This window comes from Microtus oregoni, unplaced genomic scaffold (genome assembly GCF_018167655.1).
Source record: "Microtus oregoni isolate MIOR12 unplaced genomic scaffold, Mior012 000005F_ref0000423, whole genome shotgun sequence".
NCBI lineage: Eukaryota > Metazoa > Chordata > Mammalia > Rodentia > Cricetidae > Microtus > Microtus oregoni.
The window spans coordinates 13,918,163-13,927,900 of NW_024543064.1; the positions used below are offsets into that span (position 1 = coordinate 13,918,163).

Consider the following 9,738-nt stretch of genomic DNA (forward strand, 5'->3'; position numbering starts at 1 on the left):
TCATAGGAAGTAGAAAAAGACAAGATCTCCTGAGTAAATTAGGAGCTTGGGGATCATGGGAAAAAGCAAGGGGGGGGGAGAAGGGAGGGGAGTAGAGAAAAATATATAGCTAATAAAAACAATAAAAAAGAGAAAAGAGATGAAATTGGAAAACATCAAGAACAAAGATAGTTAGAGGAAAACATAAAAAATAGAGAATGCAAAAGAAGAATAGAGAAAAGGTCTGAAGGAAACTATCAGAGGATGGGTGAGTTGTTTTTTTTTTTTTCCTTTACCCCCTCAGATTAAAAGTCAGAGTATAATGACTCTGTGAATTCCCTTTAAACCCTGAACTGCTGGGAGGTTGGTCCCCCAGGTAGCGATAGGTTAATTTAAATGGTAAGAGCTAGTTAGTAATAACCCTGAGCTATCAGCTGAGCATTTATAATTCGCATTGAGTCTCTGTGTCAGTTATTTACAAACTGGCAAGGCAGGAAAGAAAAGTTTGCCTACAAGAAGCACTTGCCAGCAAGCCTGACATAACACTGCTCAGTATTCACCTACCCCTCTCTGCACAGCCTCCAGGCTACAGCTTCAGAGACAGCAGTGCTCTGCTGAGGAAGAAGAGGGGACTGAAGGCAGCTGCAACTGCTTGCACAAAGTCAGGGCTGAGGGTGTGAGGCAGCTGCAGCAGAAGCCCCAGCAGGTGAGAGCTGGTGTCAAGGTCAGAGAGGACGTCAAAGTGGCTGAGCTGGCCCCGCTGAGGAATGGGAAGGGGTGCCAGGAGGGGTTCCAGGGACAACGTGCAATCCATGGCAACAGGCAGCAAGCTGCCTAAAAAGGGGGCACTTATATGAGAAACCCTAGTGGTGGGAAGCAAGGGCATGGGCTGCCTGAATAAAGACCCTGCTAGAAGGGGCAACTCGGGCAGCTGCAGAGCAGCAGTGAGAGGCCGCTTCGATGTCTCGTGCCTCATGGTCGATGCCAAATAATGAGTTTGTCTCAATTATTATTATTAATAAAAACCCGGGCATCAGATATTAGGGTAAAAACCTGACTAATAAGAGCAACAGCAGAAAAAAAAGGGACTTCCTCTATCATTCCTTTCCTGATCCATAAGCCTGAAAAATCTTTCTACACCAATCCCTACTACATCCTGTCTCTCTATACGTACCCAAGTCCTCCGAAACCTCTATGGTTAATTCTGGTCAGTTATTTCCTAACTCCACCCCCTGATTCAAGGTGAAACTTTGGCCGGGCGGTGGTGGCGCATGCCTTTAATCCCAGCACTCGGGGAGGCAGAGGTAGGCGGATCTCTGTGAGTTCGAGACCAGCCTGGTCTACAGAGCTAGTTCCAGGACAGGCTCCAAAGCCACAGAGAAACCCTGTCTCGAAAAAAAAAAAAAAAAAAAAAAAAACAAGGTGAAACTTTGTTAAGAGTGTCACAATGCAATCAAATGTCCCACAACACTTGGGGATCTGATTGAACCCAACACTTGGGGATCTGATTGAACCCACACTAAGGACCTGTCTCGTGCTGTGTTGAACTGAGTCTGGGGAAGCCTGGGCTGACCAGAAGACTTTTCAGCTTCTTGTTGCCTGTATTCTTCATGAGGGATGGCGGTGGAAATTCCACAGCCTGCGAGCTGGGTAAGCTGATGCTGTAGATGAACGAGGAGACGTCACCTGGGGCAGAGCCGCTGTCCACTGCTGTGCAGAACCATGGTGGGGAGGAAGGCAATGCCTGGTGCCGGAAGGATCCTGGGTGTTTTTCTGACTTGAGCCACCACCAAGCCCCACTGCTAGAGAGCAGGCCTCCCGCGGCCTCTGCCCTCTGAGGACCCGGCACATTCCTGCACCCTTCCCCTGGACCCTCAGAAGGAAAGCAAGGATTAAGCCAAGCAAATTTCAAAGAATAAGGCCACCAGGTCTGCTGCAGCCTGAGCTACAGCCCTGACAGGTTTTATTCAACAGGAGGAGATCTGGATGAGGAGGGAAAGAGCAGCTGACTTGGCTCACAGCCCAGACTAGCCAGGCTAGAACACAGCCTGACAGGCAGTGACCTCTACACCTCCTCAAGTCAGAACCAGCCTAGCGGAAGTAGTTGGGGCAGTCATGAGCAATCAGGTCCCAGGCTTGGTCAAAGGCCTCCACGACAGCCGGCTCCAGGGGCCCTTCTTCAACAAAGGCCAAGTTCTGCTCCAATTGCTCCAGACTGGACATGCCCAGAATGACTGCATCCCCATGGGCGCCCTGCAAGGACATACAGATTCCAGCACACATCTGCCATCCCATCGACTCATTACCCGCCCCTCCAGCCCGTTGCTTGCTGAGGTTTGGGATCTGTTTTCACTTGAGTATTGCTTCTGGGAGAAATGACTACTGCCTCCAAAGAGCCAAGGTCTGCCAGGCTCCTCTGCCCTGCAGGACAGTTTGGGAAAAACTTAGATTCAGGCCTGACATTTACCAAGAACTAAAGGGGCAACATTACCCCAGAATGCCCACACTGGAGAAGGGACTTAAGGAGAGGAAGTGGGGACAGCAGACAGAAAGGGATGCTCCCAGGGACACAGAATAGAGTTGTCTCTCCAGAGAGAGTGCTGGAAGGGATGTTAATAAACAATTTGTTTTTAAATGTACCTTTCAGAGCCAAATCTATGCTTTATTTCCTACACCATGCAGCTGTAGGACTTTAGCAAGAAAACCTCTTGCTTATATGGAGAACCAATTTCTCCGTATGGAAATAGAAATCATGGGAGCTGGAGGGATGGCTTAACCGCTAGGAGCAGTTTTTGCTCTTGAAGACAACCTGGATTTGGTTTTCACTACCCACCTGGTGCTGGCTCACAATCACTTGTAACTACAATCTTGGAGATGTGCCACCCTCTTCTGGCTTCTGCTGGAACTACAAGCACATGTGGCCACCAGAAAAGCACTCATACAGACAAAATAACTAGAACTTTAAGAAAAACAATCCAGGGGGCTGGAGAGATGGCTCAGAGGTTAAGAGCACTGACTGCTCTTCCAAAGGTCCTGAGTTCAATTTCCAGCAACCACATGGTGGCTCACAGCCATCTATAATGAGATCTGGTGCCCTCTTCTGGCATGCAAGCATACATGGAAGGAATGTTGTATACATAATAAATAAATAAATCTTAAAAAAAAAAAAGAAAAAGAAAAAGAAAAACAATCTAGACGACTAGACTTCACACAGTCATTGGAACACAGCAAGGTAAACTAGCACTACCACATGTCACCAGCCTGGGAGAAGCTGGGCCAGAGAAGATGGAATCTCCAGGGAATTCAACCGCGTACCCCCCCCCCCCCCCGCATCCTACTTCACAGCAGAGGCTGAACCACCAGGACCTCCTGGGCTACCTTGAGCTGTGAGTGATGGTACATCCACCGCAGGGCGGCCGAGGTCATACTGGGGGTGCTGGCGCCATAGCTGGATTTCAGAGCCTTTTCCACCAGAGCGATGCCCTTGAAGTGTTCCTCCTTCCAGTACCTGAATGGGTGGGGGCAGGGGGGGGGGACGACAGTGACGTGGGGCCAGTTTCTCAGGTGTCACTAGAGGGAGACCCAAACCCTACATTCCTGAAGTGGCTTCTGTCCTTAGGCAGAGCTCTGCCCCTTCAGCATCAGAACACACAGGTCTCCAGACCCCTTGTCAGGTCAGCGAGGGACATAGAGGACAAGAATCTGGTATTTTACATGCTCATTAAACATTAACAATACAGCTCCCTAAGTGAGGACTCTCAGCTGCCACAACACACTTGGGAGCCCTGGGTCACACATGCTAAAGTCCTGGGCACCAGTCTGGCTTCTGTGGTCACCTCCTTTCCCTGCACTCACTGGTCTACTTCCTGAGGAAGGAACACTCTCCCTGAAGTCTGTCTTAGCATCACGGTCAGAAGAGAAGCTGATTGCGCTGGATTCTGAAGGGCAGCAGGCCTTGATTCTCTGGAGGAGAACCCTGGGATCTGACACTGTGTGAAATGCCTTTAGAATCATCATTCAAGGCAATGGTTTGTACTCCAGGCAGAAGGATCACAGACTGTTAGTGGGGGGAGGCTGCAGTTAGGGGTTCTTTGTGGTTGCCATTTTGTTCTGAGGTGCTGAGCATCAAAGGCAAGGCATCCTCACACCCAATCTTTGCTCTGCCAGTGAGCAGCACACTCCCTACAGGTCAGGCTTGAATCAAGCAGAATACACAGTCAGGCTAACACACTCTGCTCACTGCTTTTAACTTTGGATTTTTCCAATCAAACCAATATCACAGCCTCCTGTAGGAAGCTTGCTTGCTGGGCCTTTCCTTCCCAGACAGAGAATACAAACAGCAAACGCGTCAGTCTATGCTCAGCAATGAACCTTGGAGACATGGCAGCTAAGATACCAGAGGGGAGGGAAGTGTAAGAGTTCCACAGTGGCTGGACATGGAGACATACACATGTGATCCCACATCTCAGAAGGCTGAGGCAGGAGCATCACAAGTTGTACACTATACTGGGTCAAATTAGATCTCAAAAAAAGTCACTGGAGCCGGGCGGTGGTGGCACACGCCTTTAATCCCATCACTCGGGAGGCAGAGGCAGGCAGATCTCTGGGAGTTCGAGGCTAGCCTGGTATACAAGAGCTAGTTCTGGGATGGGCACCAAAGCTACAGAGAAACCCTGTCTCAAAAAACCAAAAAAAAAAAAAGTCACTTGAAAGAAAGATCAAATCTTTGATAATTTTTCTTTTTTTTCTTTCTATTTTTGTAATGCTGGGAATCAAAGCCAGAGCTTTAAGCACTCCATCCCAGGCGATAGGCTGGCCTTGCACTTGTAATCTTTCTGCCTCAGTTTCCCCAATCAGATACATTTTTGGATATTTAAAATTTGGATTAGAGCATTGTAAAAGACACTAGGAATCCTAGCTCATTGCCCAAGTGGTGGTGGCACACACCTATAATCCCAGCACACAGGGGGCAGAGGCAGGCAGATGTCTAAGAAAAAGGCCAATCTGGTCTAAAGAGTGAGTTCCAGGACAAACACACACACACACACACACACACACACACACACACACACACACACAAACCCTGTGTGGGGGAAAGAAAAACAAATATCCTAGGTCTTTATGTGAAGGCATGAAGATCAGGAGTTCAAGGTCAACCTCAAATATAAAGCAAGTTTGAGATTTAACATCCAGAGTCTTAGGGCTGAAACCACAGTAGGGCTGGTCCCCAAGAAAGCAGCCTCAAGGATCCTCCCTCCAACCAAGGAAACCTATAGCACTTCTCTCCCAGACACAGCCCCTCATCACAGCTCACCGGTTAAAGGTAACATGAGCAAACTGAATCCCAAAGAAGCGGCTCTCAGGCTGCTTTTTGTCCTTGTCCTGGTATTTATATCTGCCAGTCAGCAGACCACCTGCAGGAAGAGAGCAGTCAGAACCTGGTCCAGACTCCTCCCAGAGACAGCCAGGTCATTCTCTGCTAGGAACTGGAAAACAGGAGGGAGTCTGGAATGAGGAGATCCAGGAACCCCTTCTCGAAGCTCCAGACTTCCCAGGTCTGAGATGAGCATTCACCAGGCCATCAATAGGAGAAACATGGGCCAGGCATGTCCACTCACCCACACAAACACATGGCCGGTCCCCATGAGAGCCCTTACCAGCCAAAGGATTGAAGGCATAGAATCTCAATCCAAAGTGTCTGAGACAGGGGAAGAGCTCCTTCTCCACCTGCCGGGTGGTGGCATTGTACATGCCCTGCAGGGAGACATTCGGAGAGGGAGGACATGTCAACAGACACCAAATGTATCTTCCTAAGTCCCTCACTTTAGTCCTTAACAATCTCAGACCTAGACATTCAGGGCATTCACACAGTGCTGTCGGCAGGTCTCATGGTCATGCCAAAGATTGAGACTCAATGGAGCCTTGGACCCCAAAGTCTGGATGGTCCTAAAACACCAGATTCCTCTCACCTGGTACACAGTTGGCACGATCCAGCCATTTTTCTTGCAGAGGGTACAGATCTCAGCCACTTCCCAGGAGGCATAGTTGGACAGGCCAAGCTCCACAAACTTGCCCTGCAGGGGAGAGACTCCATCAGAGCCCAGCTCAGTCCAGGAGACCAGGATGGGGGGACTGACTGGGAGGGCAGCCTGGAGTGAGGTCTGTGCCTGCCCTGCTGTGTGTTGCCAGCACTCACTCCCCCAGCAGGGTCAAGTTGGAAAGGTCAGAGAGCATCTCCCCAAGCTCAGGGGCCACACTCACCTCCTGATGCAGCTGGTGGCAGACCTGCAGCGTCTCCTCTATAGGGGTGTTGTGGTCTGGCATGTGTAGGTAGAAGAGGTCCACCCGGGGACATTGCAGCCGCTTTAGTGACGTCTCCAGCTGGAACCGGACATCATCAGGCTTCAATGTCTTCCCAAACATTGGACAAGCCTTGGTTGCAATTTTCACTTTCGGGGTGGGGGGGGAACATGCAAGTTCAAGTCACTTTATCAAACATAGTATCTACCGTAACAGTTGAGGAAGAGAACTGGGACTGGGCCGGATATGGTGGTACCTGCCTCTGTTCCTAAATCTGTAGGGATGGAGGAATGGATCAGGAACTCAAGTGTTACGGCATGCTTCTGTACACTGTAAATATGTATTGTTCCTATTGGTTAATAATAAAAACTGTTTGATCAGTAACCAGGCAAGAAAAGGTTAGGTGGAACATTCAAACTGGGGATTCAGATGAGGAGCAGAATACTAGAAAGAGATGCAAGCAACTGCCCAAGAAAAACCATGCCAGCAGACTGGTAAAAGCCATCGTTACATGGCAATACATAGATTATTAGAAGTGGGTTAGCTTAGATGTAAGAGTTAATGTAAGAGCTAGTTAGTAATAAACATGAACTATAGGCCAAACAGTTTGGTATTAATATAAGTTTCTGTGTGATTATTCGGGATCCTGCAATCAGGAAAGGAAAGCTCCACCTCCATTTGAACTCATGGTCATCCTTGCCCACATAGTACAAGTCTAGGTCTATAGGAAACACTTTATCAAAAAGAGCAGGGGAAAGGAGGAAGAGAGGGTGAATAGAGGGGGAGAGAGAGAGAGTTAAGAAATATACAGACAAACGCAGAGATAATTGGGTTCAAATTGCAGCTCTGCCACTCATAGCTGTGGCCTTAACTAAATTGAGTGTTCCTCGATGCTGCCAACTGTAAATCACAATGGGACTGATAATGGCTTACGGAGAAACCCTGAAGGTTGACAGGCATAACTGACAATGAACATGAAGAGTGGTTGGTATCCTCGCTGTGACAATTACCTACTGGGCACCTAGGTGAGCCAAACCAGGCACTGGGGCTGGTGGATGCGGAGGACCTGCGCTCAGGGCCTTGCAGAGTACAGGCTGCTGTTGAGTAGTGAGGCAGGGGAGAAGTTGAGGTTCCACAGGGGGGCAGAGCAGGGAGGCAGAGGCTAGCCTGGGGTCACAGGGGTTCCTGAGAATCTCATCTGAGTGTCTAGGGCAAGTGAGAAGCTAGCAAACTAAGAACAATAAGGTACTTGTTCACAGGGAGGAGGGCTTTAGAAACCGTGAGCAAAAAGGCCCTGGGTGGGAGCCACACCTGCCAATCAAGGCACCAGAGCACCAGGTCTGGGGTGAGGGACACGGGGAAAGAGAAAAGAAAACAGAGCTGGAGAGAAACCACATTACTTGACTTTCCTGATGGGACATCAGCTTCAGAGCTGAGCCATGGTTTGGCCCAAGCAGCCCTGAACTCAACCAGGGGAAGGAGGGAGGGCTCAAAAAAGCAATTTCAATCAGAAATCAGATCCAGGGCCAGGCGGTGGTTGCGCACTCACAGCACTCGGGAGGCAGAGGCAGGCAGATCTCTGGGAGTTCGAGGCCAGCCTGGTCTACAAGAGCTAGTTCTGGGACAGGCACCAAAAGCTACAGAGAAACCCTGTCTCGAAAAAACCAAAAAAAAAAAAAAAAGAAAAGAAAGAAAAGAAATCAGATCCAGGTTCTGGTGGTGGTAATGGGTAACATAATGTATAATGCCAGCACTCTAGAAACTGGGCAGGAGTAGCCCAGCCTGAGCTACATGTAGATCCTAGGTTTGCCTGGGCTGCATAGACAGATCCTATCACATAATACAACTCCTCCTTTCACTTGGAGGTAGGCAGGGATCTACAAACAGCAAGGCACCGAGTGTACAGGTCTGCTTCTGTTCTGGATTCCACTGTGCGGTGAATCCCTGAGTAGAACTCCATAGGGCAGTGGTCAGAGTGCAATGGAAGAGGAAGAGTTCCATACAGCATAGCAGCAGCCCAGAGAAGTGCAGTGCTGCCTGTAGAGGCTGAGGCAGGGGACTAACTGAGTGTAGACAAGACAAGCACAAGACAGCTGCACAGCTCCAGGCCCCTGTTCCTTTTGTGTAGAAACATTGGTTTCTTTATTTAACCTTTTTTTTTTAAAAAAAGTACTAATTACATACATAGTGCATGTAAACAATACAAGTATTATGTATGACATAATACATACAAATTGTATTATGTATGTGCATAATCCATACATAGTATTCTGTCTGCACCAGACCTCATTACAGATGGTTGTGAGCCACCATTGGTTGCTGGGAATTGAACTGAGGACTACTGGAAGAGCAGTCAGGGCTCTTAACCTCTGAGCCATCTCTCCAGCGGGTGACACTGGTTTCTATGACCACTGCCCGGATGAAGCATGAGGCCCTGTTAACCAACAGGCTCACTATCTACAGGATCCAGGGCCATAAGGAGGAAGGAGGTTTCTGTCTGGGATGGTGGTACTGAGCAGCGCCACCGACAGGAGTCCTGTAGATAACGTGCCTCCAGGGCACCTGCTGGCAGCAGCCCAGAACACAAGCTAGGGCTAGCCACATGGGTCCAGGCTGGACTAAAGCTAGGCACACAGTGTGAGGAGGATCCTCAGCTACTTTTTCAGAACAGAGTGTGGAAGAAGACTGTCAAAACGAAAGCTAGCTATGTCTGAAGGGTTTGCATGCCTGAAAAGGTGCAGTTCTCAGAGCTCTTGCATAGACAAGGGGAGACCAGGGCTCCAGGAGCCAGACAAAGCTGTGCAGGAGCAGGGGATGACAGATTTGACTGTTACCTTTGCAGTCACTGCGACCCAGCCCGAGCCCCAGGCTGCCCAGGATTGTCTCAGACCGGCCTTCCGTATACATAAAGGCTGTGTCGATCTCGGTGTGGCCACGCTTCAGGAAGGCTTGCACCGAAGAGGCGCTGGAGGTCTGATCCATGCGGCCCCCCATTTCCATTGCACCCAGCACAGTGGCAGGACGAGCAAACGACATGATGGCTCTGGTAAAGGTGGAGGAAGGCGAAGGATAAGAGAGGACTGTGGACCCAGGAGTTTGCAGCTCTAGCGCAAAGACGCCTATGGCTTTAATAGCTGCTGTTAGTGGCCATGCCCATGGGGCGGAGCGAGCAGAGGTGGGCGGAATTTGCAGTCTGGTGTGAGAGACTTCCTCAAAGCTCTGAATCTGCCCTGCAAATCTTGAACCTACCTGTGCACCCTGAAAGAAAGTAAGCTGGCACCCTTCCCTGATTGTTCTCTCTGCTTCACTCCTGAGCCACCCTGGGTCTCTGTTCCCTTTTAGGAGTTTATGGGGTGAGTGACCTCCTGCCCAAAATTCCAGTACTCTACAACTGCTGAGACACAAGTTTTAGTTTTGTTTTTCTTTTTTAAAAAAAGATTGATTGAATGTAGCAAAAAA

At 49.3% G+C, this 9,738-nt stretch overlaps 1 protein-coding gene across 1 annotated transcript; it reads right to left on the reverse strand.

Moving 5' to 3' along the window:
• Window positions 1–1,891: 1,891 nt before the first annotated feature.
• Window positions 1,892–9,397, reverse strand: LOC121448319 (aflatoxin B1 aldehyde reductase member 3-like). Its single transcript, XM_041652229.1, has 7 exons — window positions 9,114–9,397; window positions 6,241–6,428; window positions 5,949–6,053; window positions 5,637–5,733; window positions 5,294–5,393; window positions 3,358–3,487; window positions 1,892–2,232 (listed from the first exon to the last, which is right to left on the reverse strand). The coding sequence occupies exons 1-7, from the start codon at window positions 9,313–9,315 to the stop codon at window positions 2,071–2,073; spliced, it is 984 nt and encodes a 327-aa protein (XP_041508163.1). The 5' UTR covers window positions 9,316–9,397; the 3' UTR covers window positions 1,892–2,070.
• Window positions 9,398–9,738: the final 341 nt, after the last annotated feature.

Excerpts from the sequence above, each read along its gene's own strand:
- LOC121448319 (XM_041652229.1), bottom strand. The coding sequence starts at position 9,315 with ATGTCGTTTGCTCGTCCTGCCACTGTGCTGGGTGCAATGGAAATGGGG. Across the intron at positions 6,429-9,113 it reads GGGTCGCAGTGACTGCAAAG|TGAAAATTGCAACCAAGGCT; the intron begins GTAACAGTCAAA and ends CCACCCCGAAAG. Across the intron at positions 6,054-6,240 it reads GCCACCAGCTGCATCAGGAG|GGCAAGTTTGTGGAGCTTGG; the intron begins GTGAGTGTGGCC and ends TCTCCCCTGCAG.